Genomic DNA, 23096 nt, shown 5'->3' with positions numbered 1-23096 from the left:
TAGTTCCCAAGAACCTATATTCAGGACTTTGGGGCATTTTTTTGATCATGTTGAGGGCAGCGTATCTATTTCTAAAGCTATTTAAAGTGACCTTTTCCTTTTTTCCCCTCAGAAACTACTATAATTTTTTTTTTTATTTCATGTAGGCAGCTCTGAACACTATCTATCTATTAACCGATACATAAAATATACAATGGACTGACCCTTCAACCCATAGGCCATCATTTCCTTCTGCACAGCGGCGGCCATCTTTTCCTCCTTGCAGAGCTCTTCCTTCACCGTTGAGGCCAGGCCATTATTCTTGGCCAGGACCAGGAGCTCCTTTTCATTGGGCACGACCAAGGCCACTACGAACACCTTGTCGGACTGAGCGATCACCACAATCTGTTCCACCAGGGGACACATGCCTAAAACTACTTCCACCTGGGCCAGAGCAACGTATTCTCCGTGCTGAAGCTTGACCAAATCTTTTTTGCGATCTGAAGTAGATGGAAAAAAAAACTTTTTCAACATACAGAGAAAGGTGACAGAAAGGAATGACCTTCATTCAAAGCCATTAGGCTCAAGGAGCCGGATTTTATCCAAGTTTTTATAGCATGAAATAAATGGCAATAGAAAACGAAATGAGAGTTTCAATTGAATGAAACATCTTTAGTGTTTCAGTCAGCTTTTTTTTGTTGATGAAGGGGAAACTCGAAACGTCCACATTATCTGTCTTCGTTCATTTACATTGAAGCTTCCATTTAATTTCTGATTGTTATTCAAGCAGCAATGTTTTCATATAACAACAATAACAACAACAACAACAACAACAACAAAAAATAATAACCGATTGTTATAGGTGAACTAAAGCGCTTGATGAAAATCAATAAACCAGTCGCAGTTTTAAAATCTTTGAAATAAAATTAAAGAAGGTTCAAATTATCTAACATTGTCAATTATAAGAATCTTTCATCATAATCATCATATCATCATCATCACCATTATTATTATTATTATCATCTTCTAATCCACATACCGATTATCCTCAAGCAACCATCTGCCTCAAACTGTCCAATGTCTCCAGTACAGAAATACCTCATCCCGTTGTTGGTGTAAAAGTCTTCGTTTGTCTTGGCCTCGTTTTTGTAGTATCCCACGGTGATGTTGCCGCCTCCCAGAATGATTTCTCCCCTGGGGAATGGTCGATCTGAGGTCTTGTAGCCTCCTGGAAAAAGGATTCAATAAAAATGAACATATCATTTTCTTCTTCTTGTGTGGCTATGTGGTCATGTGGTATAACACTCCGCCTTCGGATCGGAAGGTCCTGGGTTCAAGCCTCGCTCAGCGCATAGTTCAGTCCTTGAAAAAATCTCTTTACTCACATTCTCTCACCACACTCAGGTGTTAAATGAGTATCTGGCCGTCGTCAGCGTTGTCTGTTAGACAAAAATTGTAATATCGCCTAACAGGCATCATGTCTCGTTTTACATGTTACGTGTTGCTGGTGGTCAGCACTTGTAAAGCCCTTTGAGCACATTTAGTGGATATTGCGCTATATAAAAGCTCAAGCTTTATTTTCTTCTTCTTTGTAGTTGTTGTAGTAGCGTCTTAAATAGAGGATCCAGACTACGGTTAACATTTATGAATTTCAAGACACACACACACACAAACACATTCTAAAACGCATGCGGTGATCACTTCATTATTTTGGTATTTTTTCCATGCCTCCAAGACCCTTGTAAAGTCGGTATTGTGTTTAGTTTTTATAGTGCGGCTATGTGGTCTAGTGGTATGACACTCGCTTTCGGATCAGAAGGTCCTGGGTTCGAGCCTCCCGCTCGGCGCATAGTTGAATCCTTGGAAAAGGCTCTTTACTCACATTCTCTTGCCGTACTCTGGTGTAAAATGTAAAATGTTAAAGGTCATTAACAGCGTTGTCTTTGTCCAAAAAATTAAATATCGCCTAACAGGCGTCATGTCCAGTCTGACATGTTAAATGTTGTTGTTGACCCCTTGTAAAGTGCTTTGAGCACATATATAGTGGATATTGCGCTATGTAAAGCTCAATTAAAAAATTTTTAAACTCCTGAGTGAGATCATTTGGTTATCTGATTTAACCGTAGTCTTCGTTATCATGATAACCTGACACTAGGACCGGTATTGAAACATCATTTTTAGATTAGGGCACTGCCTGGTGGGGGGGGTCCTGTTAGCTCAGTTTGTAGAGCACTCGCTTCACAAGCAAAGGGAACGAGAACTATCCCAGGTGCAATTGAGAGTTTTTTCTGACCCCCCCTGTCCACCCAGCAGTGATTGGGTAGCTGGGTCTGATAGATTTGGCAGAAAATACTTTGCGACAGACTAGTGTCCTATCCAAAGGGTAGCAAGCAAGTGCTATTGTCCGTTTCATGCCATAGAAACTGGGATAAACTCCAGCTCCTATGGGCCCATGGCTCTGAAGGACTACTTTTTTATTTTTACTGCCTGGTGAGGCGTCACTAGTGCTCAAGGAGACAAATGATACCATTGGTTGAACTATAGTATACAACCCAGAATTTGTGTCAATGCATGACGCAATCGGAAAGTGAAAATTTTGGATTTGCATATTTTTTTTTTTGTATTTTCTGAAAAAATATGCTCCCCAGAGCATTTTAATCTTTATTTGAAGCAAATCTGGTGATTTTTCATGAAGTTATTGTATGTATTGAAAAAGTATCCGACAACTTTTCTTCTAATTTCATACTTTTTCAACTTGACTAGCTGTAAAAAAATATTTAGAAGTGAAATTAAGCTTTGATATTTCCAAAAGAGATCTAAAAATGGTTGATTTAATCATTTATGACAAGAACTCATTTTTGATCAAAATTGACCTTCTAACTAAACTTGGTAATATCTCAGTTCAAACCTTTATACCACGCGACTGATTATGTCATTCACTGAAACATTTGCTTTATTTTATGATCTGGCCTTGTATTTTTACGTTATCTTTTGGTCCGTGTCAAGCTATTGGATTAAAAAGGCTACAATCCAATCTAACACAGCTGCCCAGGTTTTAATGGGTTTTAGTGCATGTATGTATGTGTGTGTGTATGTTTGTATATGTGTGTGTATTTGTGTGTATGTATGTGTGTGCATGTGAGTGTATGTGTGTGTATATGTTTGTTTTTGTGTGTATGTGTGTGTGTGTGCATATGAGTGTATAAGTGTGTATGTGTGTGTATATGTTTGTTTTTGTGTATGTGTGTGTGTGTGCATGTGAGTGTATAAGTGTGTATGTGTGTGTATATGTTTGTTTTTGTGTGTATGTATGTGTGTGCATGTGAGTGTATAAGTGTGTATGTGTGTGTATATGTTTGTTTTTGTGTGTATATGTTTGTTTTTGTGTGTATGTGTGTGTATGTGTGTGTATGTGTGTGTGTGTGTGTGTAGAACGATGTGTGTGTGTGTGTAGAACGATGTGTGTATGTGTGTGTAGAACGATGTGTGTATGTGTGTGTAGAACGATGTGTGTGTGTGTGTAGAACGATGTGTGTACGTGTGTGTAGAACGATGTGTGTGTGTGTAGAACGATGTGTGTGTGTGTAGAACGATGTGTGTATGTGTGTGTAGAACGATGTGTGTGTGTGTGTAGAACGATGTGTGTGTGTAGAACGATGTGTGTGTGTGTAGAATGATGTGTGTATGTGTGTGTAGAACGATGTGTGTATGTGTGTGTAGAACGATGTGTGTATGTGTGTGTAGAACGATGTGTGTATGTGAGTGTAGAACGATGTGTGTATGTGAGTGTAGAACGATGTGTGTATGTGTGTGTAGAACGATGTGTGTATGTGAGTGTAGAACGATGTGAGTGTAGAACGATGTGTGTATGTGTGTGTAGAACGATGTGTGGTGTGTGTGTAGAACTGTTTGTGTGAAATGTGTGTGTGTAGAACGATGTGTGTGTGTGTGTAGAACGATGTGTGTGTGTGTGTGTGTAGAACGGTGTGTGTATGTGTGTGTAGAACGGTGTGTGTAGAACGGTGTGTGTAGAACGGTGTGTGTAGAACGGTGTGTGTAGAACGATGTGTGTATGTGAGTGAACGAAAACACTAACAATATAAAACACAGTTCCAGGAATGCGCACATCACCATGATCCAGTCGACCAAATGTTAATTTTATTTTTTTTAATTCCCTTTATTCATCCTATAGGGGAAATATGTCTCTAGGGTCTATTCCATAGGAAGACTGGAATAACTCAGGCATCATCCGCAGTGCAACGCTGCAAGAATTCATTGGTATAAAAGCCAAAACATAGAAGAGCAGAACTGCCTAGTACTACGTAAAATTCGTAAAATGACGAAATGTTGGCTCCAATTTCATAACTTCATGAGTATCTCTAAGTCATTAAAAGTTATTGAAAAATGATTGTTACTACTAGACTGCACAACTTCAAGGATTACGAAGTATTATCTTGGCACTGTGAGGGTAAATTGTTGATCTATAAAATTACTATAGCAATTGCTATTTTTATCAACTAAAGTCTACGAATCTTTTGAATTTTCAAGTTAGCAGCTCTGAAAGAGTGAAAAAAAACCCCAGTGAAATCTGAACCCAAAATGTTACCCACCGTCTTGATTGGTAAGACGTCAGGGTGTACCGAATAACAAAGACAATTAGCTAGTAGATTTTTGACCAATCAAAACATGAAATTTGTGACACACCCTCACACGTGCTCGGACAAACATAGTTGGTTGTTTATAAACAATAACATGAATGAAATCTACCTCTCTCTTTGATCATTGTTATTGTTTTTATACAGCCAAACAGGTGACTAGTTATCACATAATTTACTCGATTATATTATGAACGTTTAAGTTTACACATAGTTTTCTTGGTTAGTTCTATTGATCAAGAGGTAGAAGAGTGGGTATTTTACTGAAATGCAAAACCATCAATAGTAAAACCTGTGTAGTTTGCTGTGTCTACCAACCACTGCCAATGTTTACATTATGACTATTGTCCGAGAGGCATGGTTATCTACCTGTCTATTGGTAACACAAAGCGCAAATACTATTGCTACTCAAAAAGCCTGCCATAATAGGGTTCAACAGTCATGACTTCCCTCGTAATGCGGCATAGTAACTTAGTAACTGGTTATAAACTATCGGAACAATGGCGAATGTCCTTATGAAATATTTCTCCAACGAGCATAAAAGTGTAACTAAAGGAGAAAAACATTATAAATCTGATCATGTTTTGACTTTTATACATTCTGATCACATGACATGTGAAAAAGTTCTCGCCAGCATGAAGAATAAAAAGTACTGATTTTCTTTGTTTAGAACCAAGCTGCTGGTTGCTGGGCGGACGTGACGTCAGACCATTGAATCCTATAGGAACGGCTCTGATGGATTACTTTTGTTTTAGTCTTTTCTCACCTTCATCCCAGTCTCTGAGGATGATTTCATTGCAAATCAAAGGAGCTCCAACACGCTCTATAGTGCGGTCGGTGACTGTGAAAAAGATGGAATGAACGGTGCATTGAAAACTTGAATGGAATCAAATTGATTCAGGAAAATAAATAAATAAATAAATAAATAAATAAATAAATAAATACCTTTATTTAAAAGTTCATATTGAGTCACAGTGGGTGTGAATATATTATATTTATTAGAAAACGGTAGGGGCTGCCTGAAGCCGGTGATCATGAAAATACTAACGAAAGAGTGAAAATGGAGAAGCTTTGTATGGAAACAAAACAGACAATGGACGTTTCAGGTCCAAACCTTCATCAGCACAACAATACACAAATTAACGTGGAAAACAAATAAATCAATTGAGTACTCAATTGATTACAGATAATACAAGTTATTTTGCATTTTATTTTATTTGTTTTCCATGTTAATTTGTGTATTGTTGTGCTGACGAAGGATCTGTACCCGAAACGTCCATTGTCTGTTTTGTTCCCATACGAAACCTCTCCATTTTCACTCTTTCATTAGTGTGAATATATTATAAGAATTATAGAGAATTAAAAAGGTACTGAATTAGGGTGATACGAGAGAAGAACATTTGTTTGTTTGTCTGTGTGTGTGTGTTTGTGTGCATGTGTGGAGGAGTGAGGGAATGAAACAGAGAGAGAGAGAGAGAGAGAAAAAGAGAGAGAGAGAGAGAGAGAGAGAGAGAGAGAGAGAGAGAGAGAGAGAGAGAGAGAGAGAGAGACAGAGAGAGAGAATTTGGGAGGTATGAGAGATTTTTTAAGTGTATAGTTTTTGTTAAGCTTTTTGTTGGTTTACTAATGGGACCCCCTGTCTTGATTTTAAGTGAGCGTGTATTATTAACATTGCTATTGTTTTTGTGATTGTCTGAAGAAGGGTTTTGAGCCCAAAACATTCCATGTTTGGAATTTTGTTTGTTTTGTTTTATTTTTAGTTTTACTTTTAATCTGTGATATATTCAATTTTGTTCATTACAACTCTTTTTTACTTTGAATTCAACCTTTAGATTAGTCAAACTACTCACATTCCAGGACGGTGCCAGCCCCACAGGTCTCTGTCAATCCATAGCCTTGTCCCACAGGGCAGCAGAAGCAGATGTTCATGAATCGTTGAGTGGTCCCGGACAGAGGAGCTCCACCTGCCAGCATCAATCGCACTCGCCCACCTAGGATGTCCTTCACACTCTTGAATACGATTCTGTTGTGAGAAAAAAAAAAGAAATAAATTTTAAAAATAAATAAATAAATAAATAAATAAATAAATAAATAAAATAAATATTCGCTTTATTCATCCCATTGGGGTTATTTGTCTCTAGTGTCTACTCCAAGGGAAGACTGGAATAACTAATAATTATATGTTTGATAAAAGCCTTCTTAGACTAACTCAAAATGATAACTGTGGCTCTCGGCATTATTTACATATCTCACTTGTTGATCAATGGAGTGTTATAGCGACCAGCGATGTGTTTGTTCTTTAAGAGCTGTCTCACGTGTTGGGGGTCCTGATGGCTCAGTAGGTAGAGCACTCACTTCACATGCAGAGGGACCGATATCAATTCGGGTGCGGTCGACATTTTTTTTTTCTGACACTTCTGTCCACCCAGTATAGTTATTGGGTAGCTGGGTCTGTTAGATCTGGTGGAAAGTATTTTCCAATGGACTAGCATCTTATCCAAAAGGCAGCAAGAAATTGTTTTCATAAACTTCATGCAATAGAAAAGGGAATAAACTCCTGTTCCATGGGCCGAATGGCTCTGCAGGACTGCTTTTATTTTTTACATGTCATTTACATTTCGCTGGCCTGTTGATCTAATCTCTGAAGTAGAGTATTGCAAAGACGCTACTTCAGAGGCTAGATCAAGGGGCCATCAATATGTGTCAGTGGATGACATAATCAGTCAGAAGGTGAAATTTTGGATTTGCATTTTTTTTCTGGATTTTTTTTTTCATTTTCTGAAAGAACATGCTCACCAGAGCATTTTAATATTTATTTGAAGTAAATCGGGTGATTTTTCATGAAGTTATGGTCAGATGTATGGGAAAGGTATCCAGAAACTTTTCTCAAATTTCATACTTTTTCAACTTGACTAGCTGTAATTACATTTAGAAGTGAAATTGAGCATTGATATTTCCCGAAGATGTACAAAAAGGGCACATTTATGATAAGAACTCATTTTTTGATTTAAAAAATTGACCTTCTTGAACTTGGCAATATCTCAGTTCAAACCTTTTCACCATCCGACTGATTATGTCATTCATTGTAGCATATCTTACTTGTTACACAACGGAGTGTCATAGCCACCAGCGATGTGTTTGTTCTTGTATTCATAGGCAAAACGGAACAAAGCCTTCTTGACCAGGGATGAGGTGTTGACTTTGTCCCAGACTGTTTTGTAGATGCGGTCAAGAATCGCCTTTTGGACACAAGGATTGAGAAGAAAAAATAATTTAAGAATGAAAAGTAAAAATAGAATTTTTAAACATTCTTAAAACGTTATTCACATTTTCGGACACAGTGAGCTATTAATAGATGCAGGTGGACATGTTGCAAGAATGGAGACAAACTGCTCATTGCACTCAGCTGGACGGCTAATGGCAATAGACAGAGAGACAGACAGGCCCAAAGAAACCTGGGTAAGATCCATGGATAAGTTCAGAGTCTGGCCTAGCCTGGAACAAAATCGATGTCCACACAGCCGACAGACAGAAACGGAAGTCTCTAGTGGAGGAAATATCGTAAAAGACCCCGCCAAAAGAATGCCTGTATTCCACAATGCCAGGAAATACTGGGTTTCCTCCAATCGCCTCTTTACTGGTCATGGCAGAACTACATCAAATATGTGCAGATGGAAACTTGGGAAGAGTGTTAAGCAGTTCCAGATACCGGTGATCACATCATCCTCTACTGTCCAGTAACTAAACTTGCAGAGTTCTTTGGGCGGAGGAAGACTTCCGAAGCTGGGTTGACCAAATTTATTACTACTACTTACTACTACTACTACTATTACTTACTACTACTACTACTATTACTTACTACTACTACTACTATTACTTACTACTACTACTACTTACTACTACTACTACTACTACTACTACTACTACTACTACTAACTACTACTACTACTAACTACTCAACTACTACTACTACTACTATTACTACTACTACTACTACTACACTACTACTTACTACTACTACTTACTACTACTACTTACTATACTACTACTTACTACTACTACTACTTACTACTATACTTACTACTACTACTACTACTACTACTTACTACTTACTAAATACACTACTATACTATCTAACTATACTATTACTACTCACTACATACTTACTACTACATTACTACTACTATACTACTACTACTACTATACTACTACTACTTACTACTACTACTTACTACTACTATTACTACTACTCACTACTTACTACTTACTACTACTACTACTTACTACTACTTACTACTATACTAACTTACTACTACTACTACTACTACACTACTTACTACTACTACTATACTACACTACTACTACTATTACTACTACTACTACTACTACTACTACTACTACTACTTACTACTACTACTAACTACTACTACTACTACTATACTACTTACTACTATACTACTACTACTTACTACTACTACTTACTACTACTACTACTACTACTATACTACTACTACTATTACTACCTATACTATACTACTTTCTACTACTACTTACTACTACTACTACACTACTACTACTATCTACTACTACTACTACTACTACTACTACTATCTACTACTACTACTACTACTACTACTACTACTACTATACTATACTACTACACACTCACTATACTTACCAATACTATATACTACTAAATACTACTAATACTACTTCACTACTACTATACATATACACATACTACTACTACTATATACTAATTACTACATACTACTATACTACACTACTACTATACTACTATACTACACACTACTACTACACTACTACTATTCTACATACTACATATAACTACATTACTACTTACTACTATACACTACTATACAATACTACACTATACTACTTATACTATACTCAACTACTACTACACTCACTTACTACAACTATTACTACATAACTACACTACTACTAACTACTATAACTACTATTCAACACACTACATACTACTACAATACATTACTAACTATACTATACTACTACCTACTACTAAACTATACTACTACTACTACTACTACTACTATACTACTACTACCTACTACTACTACTAATACTACACTACTACTAACTACTACTACTATACTACTATTAATCACTACACTACTTACTACTACTACTACTTACTAACTATACTTATATACTATACTACTATACTTACTACTATACTACTACTACTATACTACTATACTATATACTACTACTATAACTACTACTACTAACTACTATTACTACTACACTACTACTTACTACTCTACTACTATTACTATCTATACATACTTACTACTACTACTACTACTACTACTACACACATTTACTACTATTACTACTATTACTACCTACTACTACTATACTACTATACTACTATTACTCTACTATACTACTACTACTACTACTATACTACTATTGACTACACATACTTAATAACTATACTACTACTATACTACTATTTACAACTATACTACCACTATACACATACTCATACTTACTAACTATTACTACTATAAACTACTACTAACTACTATACTACTACTACTACTACTACTACTATAACTACTCATACACTATCTTACACTACTTACTATACTACACTTCACATTACTACTAATACATACTACACTACCTAATACTACAACTTACTATTACTCAACTACTACTACTAACTACACTACTACATACTACTAATATACTATACACAATACTATACTACTACTATTACATACTATACTACAACTCTACATACATACTCTATTACTACACTACTATACTACTAAATACTACTACATACTACATATCTACTACTACTATACTACATTACTAAAAACACACACTACCTACTACTACTACTAAATACACTATACTACACTACTATACTACACTATACTACTACTACTACTACTACTACTACTATTACTACTACTACTATACTACTTTACACTTACACTATACTCTACTAACTACCATACTAAACCTACTACTATACTAATTAACTAACTACTACTTACTCTACTATACTACTACTACTACTAACACTACTAACTATACTATCTATATACTACACTACTATATCTACTACTACTATACTACTATCTACTACTAACTACTACTATACTCTTACTACATACTACTCACTACTACTACTACTACTAACTACTACTACTACTATTACTACTATACTACTACTACTACATTCAACATATACTACTATACTAATACACTCACTATACTATACTACTATACTACTATACTAAATACTATCTATACACTAACATTACATCTAACTATACTTACACTACTAAACTACTTTACTCATCTAACTACTACTCCTACTACTACTACTTACTAATATCTACTACTACTACTACTTACTACTACTCTACTTACTACTACTATATACTACTAACTATACTATAACTAATTATCTACTACTACTACTACTACTACTACTATTACTAACTAACTTTACTATTACTACTACTACTATACTACTACTATCACTTAACTACTACTACTATAATACTACTACTAACTACTACTAACTACACATACTAACTAAACTAACTACTTACTATACTACTACTATACTACATACTACCACCTACTAACTTACTACTATTACTATACTACATACTACACTATACTACCATACTACTAACTCTAACTATATTACTACTTACTTTACTACACTACATACACTACTACATACTACTACTACACTACTCTCACTCAACTACCATACACTATACTACATACTACTACTATACTACATATACTACTACATACTTACTATACTTACTACTACTACATCTACTATCTACTATATCATACTACTACTACTACTACTAACTTACCTACTACTACTCTACTATACTACATACTCTAACTACCACTACTACTATACTACATCTATACTACTATACTACCATACTACTATATATTACACTATATTAAATATACTACTATCTCTAACATATACTAACTAAACATACAAATCAACTACCCTTACTAAATACTTACTACTACTACTACTAACACCTCAAAATACTACTAATATCACTACACAACTATACTACTATAATACTACTATACTATCTACACATACTAACATACACTATACTAATACTACTAATACTACACAACTACTATAACATACTAATACAATACTAACTACCTACCTATAAACTCTACACCACTCTACACTACTTATATCACATACTACTATATACACTATACTACTATACTACTACTATAACTACCACTACTACTATACTACTACTACTACTATACTACTACTACTACTATTACTACCTACTAATAAACTACTAATACTACTATACTACAACTACTACTACTAATACTATTACTATATTACAAACTACTACTATCTACTTACTACAACTACTACACTATACTATATACATACTACTATACTACCTACTACTACTACTACTTACTACTACTACTACCACTTACTACTACTACTACTATTACTACATACTACTTACTACAACTACTACTACTACTACTACTACTATTACTACTATTACTACCACTACTACTACTACTACTACTACTACTACTACCACCACTACTACTAGTGGATGTCTTATGCGACCCATGGCTCAGTATGGATTAAGTAAGTAAATAAGTATTCACGTTTTCCAACAATGAAAAAAATATCAACATCACACAAAATAGTTGTTTAACGAAAATTAGTGACACCCTCAAAAAAGATGAGGAAAAGATTGGGAAAAATCTACATAAAAGCTCTACTTTGATCTCAAATCTTAAAAAAAAAATAAATAAAATAAAAACTTGCATAACCAGGAAAGAATTACAACCCACCACCAACCACCCACCACCTACCAATATCACACCCTATTTCATGACATTCAAAACAGACAAACTGATGGACACCAAAGTGTGGGTTATCTAAATATTGGCAAATTAGGGAGCAAGCACACTTGTTCAGATCTTTAACTAGACATTAGTTTTTCCTGTATATATATATATATATATATATATATATATATATATATATATTATATATATATAATATATATATATATAATATACATAACCTGTAACTTACAGGGACAGCAGCAACCAAAGTTGGTTTGAGAACAGTTACATCTCCTTGGCTACCTTTCTTGATCTTGGATGACTGAAGAAGGAAGAAGAAAACAAGGGGGGGATCTAAATGACAACCAATTCTTAATATAATAATAATAATATAATAATAATAATAATAATAATAAATAATAATAATAATAATAATAATAATAATAATAATAATAATATAATATATAAAAATAATAATCATAATAGTAATAATAAATAAATAAATAATAATAATAAAATAATAATAATAATAATAATAATAAAATAATAATAATTAATATAATAATAATAACCCCAACTGAAGAAAAGATGTAATTTTGACTGAAAAAGGGTGTAATTTTGAAGGAAAAGGTGTAATTTTGACTGAAAAGGTGTAATTTGAAGGATAGTGTAATTTTATGAAAAGGAATTTAGGTGTGTAATTTTGACTGAAAAAGGGTGTAATTTTGAAGGAATAGGTGTAATTTTGACTGAAAAAGGGTGTAATTTTGAAGGAATAGGTGTAATTTTGACTGAAAAAGGGTGTAATTTTGAAGGAAAAGGTTTAATTTTCACGGAAAAAGGGTGTAACTTTGTGAAGGAAAAGGTGTATTTTTGACTGAAAAGGGGTGTAATTTTGAAGGGAAAACGTGTAACTGTACAAAACAAAGATATTATTCATAAAATTATCACATCACGACAATCATCTTCAATAGCCATTGGAAGATTGCTCTCCACAATAAATTTGGTAAAGGCAGAGACGCCAACTTTAAATTTGGCTCACAGGAGTTTCAGACACCACTCGTAGGAATTTCAATGCCGAAAGAGGAATTTCCGCACACTAGAAAAAGGAATTGGAATGGTATTTGGCATTGTGTTTACATATTGTATAGTTCTAAATAGATAACGGATTAGAATTATATTATGATACATAAACACATTGCCAAATACAATCCCAAAGTTTCCTTATTTCAAATGAAGTAAAGCGCCAAAACCTAATGGTAGAGATTGTAGTACTGGTGGTAGTGTTTGGTATTGCCAAATTATTGAAAGTAACTGGAGGCACAGTTGGATTGTACAACTCCAGACACTTTCGATGATTTGTCTCATTCACTGCAGACTGTTGGTGGTTATTGTAGTAGTGGTAGTAATGATGAAGATGTGATAGTGGTTGTTGTTGTAGTAGTAGTTGTAGTGATGATGATGTGGTGGTGGTATAGTAGTTGTAGTAGTTGTGGTCGTGATGATAATGATGTGGTGGTGGTTGTAGTAGTGGTGGTAGTGGTGTTGATGTGGTGGTGATGGTGGTTGTAGTACAAATGGTAGTGATGATAATGTGGTAGTGGTGGTTGTAGTAGTAGTAGTAGTGATGATGTGGTGGTGGTGGTTGTAGTAGTAGTGGTCGTGATGATGATGTGGTGGTGCTGGTGGTTTTAGTAGTAGTGGTAGTGATGATGATGATGATGTTGTAGTGGTGGTTGTAGTAGTAGTAGTGGTGGTAGTGATGATGATGTGGTGGTGGTTGTAGTAGTAGTGATAGTGATGATGATGTGGTGCTGGTGGTTGTAGTAGTAGTGGTAGCGATGATAATGATGTTGTAGTAGTAGTAGTAGTAGTAGTAGTAGTAGTAGTAGTAGTAGTAGTAGTAGTAGTAGTAGTAGTGGTGGTGGTGGTGGTGGTAGTGGTAGTGATGACGATGTGGCAGTGGTGGTGGTAGTAGCAGTGGTGGTAGTGATGAAGATGAGGTGGTGGTGGTGCTTGCAGTAGTAGTGGTAGTGATAATGATGTGGTCGTGGTTGTAGTAGTGGTGGTAGTGATGATGATGTGGTGATGATGGTTGTAGTACAAATGTTAGTGATGACGATGTGGTGGTGGTTGTAGTAGTGGTGGTAGTGATGATGATATGGTGGTGATGATGGTTGTAGTACAAATGGTAGTGATGATGAACTGGTAGTGGTGGTTGTAGTAGTAGTGGTAATCATGATGTGGTGGTGGTGGTGGTTGTAGTAGTAGTAGCAGTAGTGATGATGTGGTGGTGGTGGTAGTAGTAGTGGTAATGATGATGTGGTGGTGGTGGTTGTAGTAGTAGTGGTTGATGATGTGGTGGTGGTGATTGTAGTAGTAGTGGTGGTAATGATGTGGTGGTGGTTGTAGTAGTAGTGGTAATGATGATGTAGTGGTGGTGGTGGTGGTTGTAGTAGTGGTAGTGATGATGTGGTGGTGGTGGTTATAGTAGTAGTAGTGGTAGTGATGATGTTGGTGGTTATAGTAGTAGTGGTAGTGATGATGATGTGGTAGTGGTGGTTGTAGTAGTAGTGGTAGTGATGATGTGGTGGTGGTGGTTGTAGTAGTAGAGGTCGTGATGATGACGTGGTAGTGGTGGTTGTAGTAGTAGCTGTAAAGATGATGTGATGCTGGTAGTTGCAGTAGTAGTGGTAGTGATAACGATGTGATTGTCGTGGCTGTAGTAGATGTGGTAGTTGCAGTGATGATGTGGTGGTGGTTGCAGTAGTAGTGGTAGTGATGATGATGTGGTGGTGGTGGTTGTAGTAGTAGTGGTAGTGATGATGATGTGGTGGTGGTGGTTATAGTAGAAGTGGTAGTGATGATGATGTAGTGGTGGTGGTTGTAATAGTGATGGTAGTTGTGGTAGTGATGATGATGATGTGGTGGTGATTGTAGTAGTAGTTGTGGTACTGATGATGATGTGGTGGTTGTAGTGGTAGTGGTAGTGATAATTATGTGGTAGTGGTGGTTGCAGTAGTAGTGGATTTGATGATGGTTGTAATACTAGTGGCAGTGCTGATCATGTGGTGGTTGGAAAAAAAAAAAAAGGGGGGGGGGGTAATCCTTGGAACAAATTGACCTCACGGAATTTGACGAAAGTTGCCCGGAGCCCGGAATTTTTGGCTCCAGACCGGAGTTTTTTCCGGTGAAACCGGAGTTTTGGCATCACTGTAAAGGCTACTTCTGCCCCAAATATGGTTTAAATTTCCTTTATTCATTTATTTGGATCCGTGTGCCATTCCCAGGATACCCCTGAGGTGGACCCCCCCCCCTCCCACCCCAAGGGAATGAGAAGAAGGGGCCACCCGCTGGAGACCTGAAGAAGGAGGAGCATCGAAAGAAAAATGTAAGCTAGTGGTTAGTCTTGTGGACAGATGAGAAAAATGGCCTCCAACCGAGAAAGATGGCGTTCTACCATGCCAGCCTTATGTGCTGATCAAGCACCAAGAGCATAAGTAAGTATTCATCCCGAAGGGGTAATTTTTCTTTAGAACTTCTCCAACAGAAGACTGGAATAACCCAGTGAGCTAAGGCTAGGTGACTTGCTCAAGGCTACACAGCGCAATGGGTAATCGAACTTGGTACCTTTCGGGTACGAAGCAAAGACCGTACAGCTGAGCCACGCAGTCCCATTCAGCTTGGAAGTGGATGATGAAAATGCAGCTTTCTTCCGTTTTCTATTTTCAGTGAGACAAGATTCAAGACGAGGAAAAAAAATTGCTTAAATCACCCACACAACCTTGATGACGACACAAAGTCGTAATATGGAACAAAAAAAAAGCATAAACGTGTCATTTGATTTTAAAAGCGTATTAATACGCCCTTTTTGGCGTATAGTTGTCAGCTCTGACGTAGAAGTAATCAGTCATTTATTTACCTTGTCTGTGAGGGTGGTGGGGGAGGAATAACCAAGTCGTGTACCCTTGGCAACGCATGACAACTCTGCAGACAATTCTAACACGTGTGCTAAGGGGAGGTAAGCAACATAGACATCTTGATCACTGTGAGATAATAAAGAGTACAAATCAAATCAATTATAAAATAATAAATAAATTTTTAAAAAAAATAATAAATAAATAAATAAATAAATAAATAAACAACCAAAAAAAAAAAAAAAAAGGAAACCCCATCAAAGCGACGCCCCACTTACATACTAAGAGTTGTTTTCCAAAACTATTTAACTCTGTATTTCCCATTCAGGAGGTCTGCGGTTCGATCCCCAGTCAAGGCAGCCTGATTCTTGGGATGGTTTTAATTCTTGTATTTTTCTCTCCGTTTCGTCTGACGCTGTTTATCACCAGTGCCTGCTCCTTATAAATCACAATGTTGAGGACTTTCACATCTATAGATATAACCTAAATCGGCTATGTAGTCTTGTGGTATGACACTCACTTTCGGATCAGCAGGTTCTGGGTTCAAGCCTCCCTCTGCGCATAGTTGAGTCCTTGGAAAAGACTCTTTACTACTCACATTCTCTCACCTCTCACCGTACTCAGGTGTATATTGAGTATCTGGCCATCAACAGCGTTGTATCTGTTGCAAAAAACTGTAATAATATCGCCTAACAGGGGTCATGTCTCGTTCTCCAAGTTACGTGCTGCTGTTGGTCAGGGACCCCTTGTAAAGTGCTTTGAGCACATTTAGTGGATATTGCGCTTTGTAAAAGCTCTAGTAGTTTTGTTGTTTTTTTAATCCAGATAACCACTCACCCTAGATCATCAATACGCTCCACTTGTCCAGAAGTCCCACATAACAAGTTGGCATGAGAGATCATTACACCTGAAAAATAAATAAATAAATAAATATATGAGAGCTACCACTTGAAACAATGTTGTAGAAGTTCATCATCATCATCATTGTCTTTTTCACCCTGGGTCAGGGTATAGGCTACAGACAAACAGTTTCCATCCTTCTCTATCCTGAGCTAACTTGTTTATCTCATTCCAGGTCTTACCACTTCTCTGTATATCAGCTTCTTTAATTCTTCTCCATGTTCCTCGTGGCCTTCCCCTTGATCTTCTGCCCTGAGGGTTCCAGTCCAATACTTTCTTTGTTATAGTGGAGTCATTCTTTCTAAGCGTGTGTCCAATCCACCTCCATCGTCTTCTTCCTACTTCCTCTCCCACTGGTTTCTGCTGTGTTCTTTTCCATACTTCTTCATTTTTTATTCTATCCATCCATTTTATTCTGAGTAGCTTACGCATGCACCTGTTTACGAAAATCTGTACCCTCCATATACATGCCTGTGATGCGTTCCAAGTTTCACATCCATACAGTAGGACAGACTTCACGTTTGAGTTGAAAAGTCTTAGCTTTAGTCGAAGGGAGATATCTTTAGTTCCATTCTATAGACTGTTCCACTATGACTCGCAGAGAGGCAATCTGGTTGGTGGTTGAAAGGTTTTTCTGAAAACCTGCCTGTTCATCCCGCAGTTTAGCATCTGTTGCATTCTTAATTCTCTCTAAAATAATACGGTTGAAAACCTTTCCTGGGATAGAAAGAAGAGTGATGCCTCGATAATTATTACAATTACTGAGGTCCCCTTTCTTTGGAAGCTTGATAAGATCTCCTTCCTTCCAATCCTTTGGGAATATCCCGTCTTTCCAGATTCTCTCAAACAGTGGGTGCAGGGCCTCAGCATTTCTTTCAGCATCAACTTTTAGAGCCTCCGGTGAAATCTGGTCTGGTCCAGCAGCTTTCCCCCTTTTCATCTTGTTAATGACAACCACAATCTCTGTTATCGATGGTGGATCACAGCTAATTGGTAGCTCATTCCTTGCAGGCAAAATTTCCGGTTGGTTGTCTGGTGGTGGTCTGTTCAGAAGGCAGTTGAAATGTTCGTTGTAGACGTTAAATAATCATAATTATACTTGAAATGTTTTATAAATAGCTCCTTTTATCAAAAAGTTGAGCACTATTATTTCATGGTTTTTGTTTATAATTTATATATATATATATATATATATATATATATATATATATATATATATATATATATATATATATATATATATATATATATATATATATATATAAGTATCAATCCACTGTTAAGGTGACCACTGTGAAATGCACCAATTGGAGGACCAAGCATATGTCTTGTTCAAATTGATTAAACTGTTCAATCTTTGTTCAAATGAGTATAGTTTGATTCCCTCCAATGAGTTATGAACATAATTCTGATGCTTGATGATCACAATGGTATATAGAAAATTACTCGGTCCCCCTACTGTTTTACTAAGTGTTTCTGCTGCTTTAAGGAGACATTTGGTAAAAACATGTTTTTAGGGAGACCACATTAAAAACCCCTTTTAGGGAGCCCGGTATATGTTTATATATGGGTATACCTAAGAGTGCATTTTCAAGTGAGCTACCACCAAATTTACTAAAACAAAGTAAGTCCTTAAGAGCTTCATGGCCATAGTGTCGAAACTTATCCCAGTGTGTGTAGAGTGAAGTGGCCGAGCAATGCATTTACTAACTCATCCCTCCGAAGGGGGCGCTCAGGGAAATAACCTGGCAAAAAATATTCCCAGTTGCTCCGTGCGCCATTATTTTTGCAGTCCCCGACCCCTTTAGAAGCCTGACGACCCAGGTTAAGAACAGAGATAGAAGGGACCAGGCAGAGGAGTTGATTTGTTGTTGTTGTATACCACTGAATGGACTTGGTTTGTTTTGTTTTTAAGGGTTTTACGGCGCTTGCAACACATTAAGGTCATATCAGCGCCAGTAAAAGGAAGAGAAAATGGGATAGTAAAAAGTTCTGGAACTACAATTAGAGCACCCAAGAAAAAGTAAGGCAAAGGGGATTTGTTTCAAAAAGGAAACAGTAGATTCCAAGAGCACACTATCAAAGTACTTAGTTTGAGATCACCTAGAAGTCTCATTCAGACACAGGTCCCAACAAAGAGGGATACACTCAAATGTTTACAAAGCATATATAAGATGTAAACAAAACAATAAAGTGCATAACAAAGAGATGATTTACAAGGAAAAAAATATCATCTCCCAAAACTATAAATTTGACTGTTTCCCTCCCAGCCAGGGCCTGGACAAAACCAAGTAATCCCATTCCAAGACAGAGACAGAAAACAAGTTGGAAAACAGACATAGGGGGATAGAAGAAGAAGACGCAACAAGTACGTCCCTGCCCACTATGGGAGGTTGGGAACCCCACCAAGTGAATGGAGTTGGATGGATAGGACAGCAGATCTGATGGACACAATGAACGGCTTCAATCAACATACAATTCACTTTAACTTGCACAATGCTTGCTTTGGTTTCGTGGTTTTGGGGTAGACAGTTCGTCTGATGCCTGAGTTGCCAGGGTTCGAATCCATATTTGTGGCGATGTAGAGTCATTGTGAAAGTCTCATTTACAGTCTTACTTGTGTTAATTGGAGTAAGTTACTGAATTGTAACAACGTTGTTCGTGTCCAAAAAAATGTACTACCAGCTGCACGTCGAGCTCATTGTGGGTTTTGTGAGACATCAAAGCTCATGTAAAATTACATTTACATTTGACCGAAAAATGATACACAATGATACAAGTTTACAAATCATATTGCAGGTTTATTTCAGTTCCAAAAGCCATCACAAACATTCATCCACTGTATCACATAAGTCTTTGGTCACCAAATAAAAGCAAAATAAACTTTGATGAAGTTTGTTATGTGTACAGTGCAACATAAAAGGATAGAAACAGTTTTACTGATAAAACCCTCAAATGATAACAAACCAATATGTTGTTGCTGGTAAGTTGCTTAATTGCATTTGTTAAAAAGCATAACTGTGAAGCAAAAGTGTTGAAAATCGTTTAAATAAAGTTTAATGCAAAAAAATAATTCTTAAGCACTTTATGCAGTTCTAAGCTGTCGTTGCTGCATTGTTTTTCATTATTAATTATTATTATTCTGATTAAGGATGAGGGGATAAAGAAAGAAAGAAATTAAATGCACAGGGGTGTCATTTCTTGACAGTCACCTCTAAACATTGCAACTCTTAAAATTATCATAAAAAGAATAGAAGTTTTACATTAGGTATCTAGAAAATGCTGAACATAAAGCTACATTGGCCAATTAAGTTAGGGTTAGTAGAAAGACTTTTTATTCTGCCATATCTGATTCTTTCAGATAGTTCTACAAAGCATTTGTCTCTCAAACTGAGCAAATCAATGTTCATATAATATAAAAATGAAGATTGCAATGATGAACAGATTGTACTAAATAAAGATAAAACTTTTTTTTAACCCCCAAAATATGTCAATAACACTATACAATACAAAAAATGTAATACAAATTAAAGTCATGATTGTCATTACACCGATAAACGCTCTTTCCCTTCTATTGGATATTTATTTCTTTCATTAAAGATCTTTCACCATGTACCTTCAGGGATTCCTTTTTGTGAAAATACCCTGTGGTGTTTTAAGAACAGAATAATTTCAGACTTCCCAGGTAATGATCCCCTCGAACTATGTGCTGAAACATCTTCGACAAAGTTTTAAAAATATGACTTGACTCTATCTGTATCCTCATCTGACCATGACATGTATCTCCGATTTTTGAATTACTCTGGGGTTCAGTTTGTTTTGAAGAACACGCAAGCTGATTTGGCACTCCTGCTTCACCATTAAATATTTCTTCTTGATTTGCAGCTGTTACTATGGATGTTCCAAAATTTTCATTTTGAGTTTCTATTCACTACAGAGTCATTTGTTTCAATGTTACAATTTCCTTCCCCAGTGACCGATGCTGAGTTATCAATTTGACCCAAAAAATGACCAACTTCTGTTATTTCTCGTATTGCAATTGGACACTGATAAATGTTTTGATTGATTCATTGTGTCCCATATGTCAATAGAAGACATCTCTCTCGTGTTGTGGGACATCAAGTAAGGCAAATAATGTCGAAGCTCGGTGCCTGAATTTATCAGCTATTAACAATTAAGGAAGTGACATATTTGATGGCAATGTAACCACTTACATGATCTTTGGATATTCCTGTACTTTACTGCTTTACGCTCCTGTACAAGTTTCCTTAAAGGCTGAATTGTGTCATTGGGTATCAACACAGGGACCAACATCTTGCTTCCCTTTCCAGACTGATAGGCCAGCTTATATTTCTCAAGTAATGCTTTTTCCAAAGGATCAGTGACATGTTGTACAAGCTGGGGATCAACCCATACATCTGAATCTGCATCATTCCAGTCTTTTAACAACATCCTTGCGGGTTCTCCGCCTCTCCTCGCATTAAACATTGTAAGCCTAGCTACGATGACATTGCGAAGCCTAACAAACATATGTGAATCAAATAAATGATAATCATCCTCACAAATACGGACCATCTCTTCAGTAATAAATTGCTGTAGCTACTTTATATCATTCTCTAATGGCATCTCTTTTTTCAAATTGTTTGGGTTTTCTCAATTTTTTTTCCTTGTGTTTCCTCATCAAATGCCTTGAGAGTTTTGTTTGCAACTGACCACAGTATGGACAGGGTCTCCTTGGCTTTTTGTATTTCTCTGAAAAAAAGGAGAAAATAAAGCACATCATGCTATGAACTCTGAAAATAAGTCAATAGACAGATCGTATGCACATCAGCTACATGACAGCGGTAGAGAGGAATAGCATTCCAAATGTTTAAGGCCTGGACAAGTAACTGTCATCATTCCTTCTTGTTATATACTTTTCTACCATCTATTCCTTTGGAAGAGGTATGTTAGATTTGTGGAGACCTCTGCCACATAATAAATCAAGCGAAAAGACGCCATATATTTGTTTTGAAATAGAAATAAATAGATCAATCCACCCATTCCACCGGGTTCAGGGTTCCCTCTTCATTATAATCAAAATATGAACATAAATCGTAACACAATGAAGTCTCATCTGAATAAATAGATTGTCCTTTGTTGTTTCAGCGAATAATCAGACAATGTCAAAAGAATTTTACGTTTTCCCCCAACCACCCCTTGGAGGTATCAGTATCAGCCGAATGGTTAGCGTCATGTTTTTTACATTGAGCAACAAAATTTACTCCAATTGCTTCACTCGACCAAGGCAGAAAAGTAATCAAGAATAAACCCAAGTCCTATCCAAAGATTAACATTTCATTTAAGTTTCATTTAAGTTTATTGTAGGCCCTTGGCCATTCGACAAAATTCAATTCACATAAATTATTTACAACAATCAGAAATTAGTTATATCGATAATAGTAATAGAATGCAATGAAGGCAATATCATAATATTAATAATAACAGTAACGGCAATAAGTAACAATTAATATAGTAATAAAAGTAATAATAGACTATAGTTCATAGTAATAGTAATAATAATGACTTTCATTGTCATTGAGAGAGTGAGAAAACATCACCGGCTGGCAGAACAAACAGCCGACATCAATCAAACGTCCTCCAAACCGGTTGAGCACTGCTTCATTAATTCCTTAAAACTTAAAGACTTATTTACTTCCCCCCAACTGCCTGAACGAGGTGTGTAGACCACTTAATCCTGATTTATATTTTG

The 23096-nt window shown here is 36.3% G+C and overlaps 1 protein-coding gene across 8 annotated transcripts in view; it reads right to left on the bottom strand.

The window, feature by feature from the left end:
- The window catches only part of LOC144980859 (long-chain-fatty-acid--CoA ligase 4-like), a 64944-nt gene that overhangs the window by 6587 nt on the left and 35261 nt on the right, over positions 1-23096 (bottom strand). For all 8 annotated transcript variants that reach the window (XM_078928735.1, XM_078928732.1, XM_078928739.1 and 5 more), the window contains exons 8-15: positions 17282-17351; positions 16450-16573; positions 12778-12849; positions 7734-7873; positions 6485-6657; positions 5401-5475; positions 1019-1207; positions 204-479 (exon numbers count right to left, since the gene is read on the bottom strand). In XM_078928735.1, coding sequence (XP_078784861.1) covers positions 204-479; positions 1019-1207; positions 5401-5475; positions 6485-6657; positions 7734-7873; positions 12778-12849; positions 16450-16573; positions 17282-17351 — 1119 coding nt within the window. The remainder of the gene's footprint in view (positions 1-203; positions 480-1018; positions 1208-5400; positions 5476-6484; positions 6658-7733; positions 7874-12777; positions 12850-16449; positions 16574-17281; positions 17352-23096) is intronic.

This window comes from Berghia stephanieae, chromosome 10, assembly GCF_034508935.2.
Source record: "Berghia stephanieae isolate SIO BIC M18660-M18661 chromosome 10, UCSD_Bste_1.3, whole genome shotgun sequence".
Taxonomy (NCBI): domain Eukaryota; kingdom Metazoa; phylum Mollusca; class Gastropoda; order Nudibranchia; family Aeolidiidae; genus Berghia; species Berghia stephanieae.
Note: the sequence above shows the minus strand (reverse complement) of the source record. Positions and strands in the feature narration are given on the sequence as shown.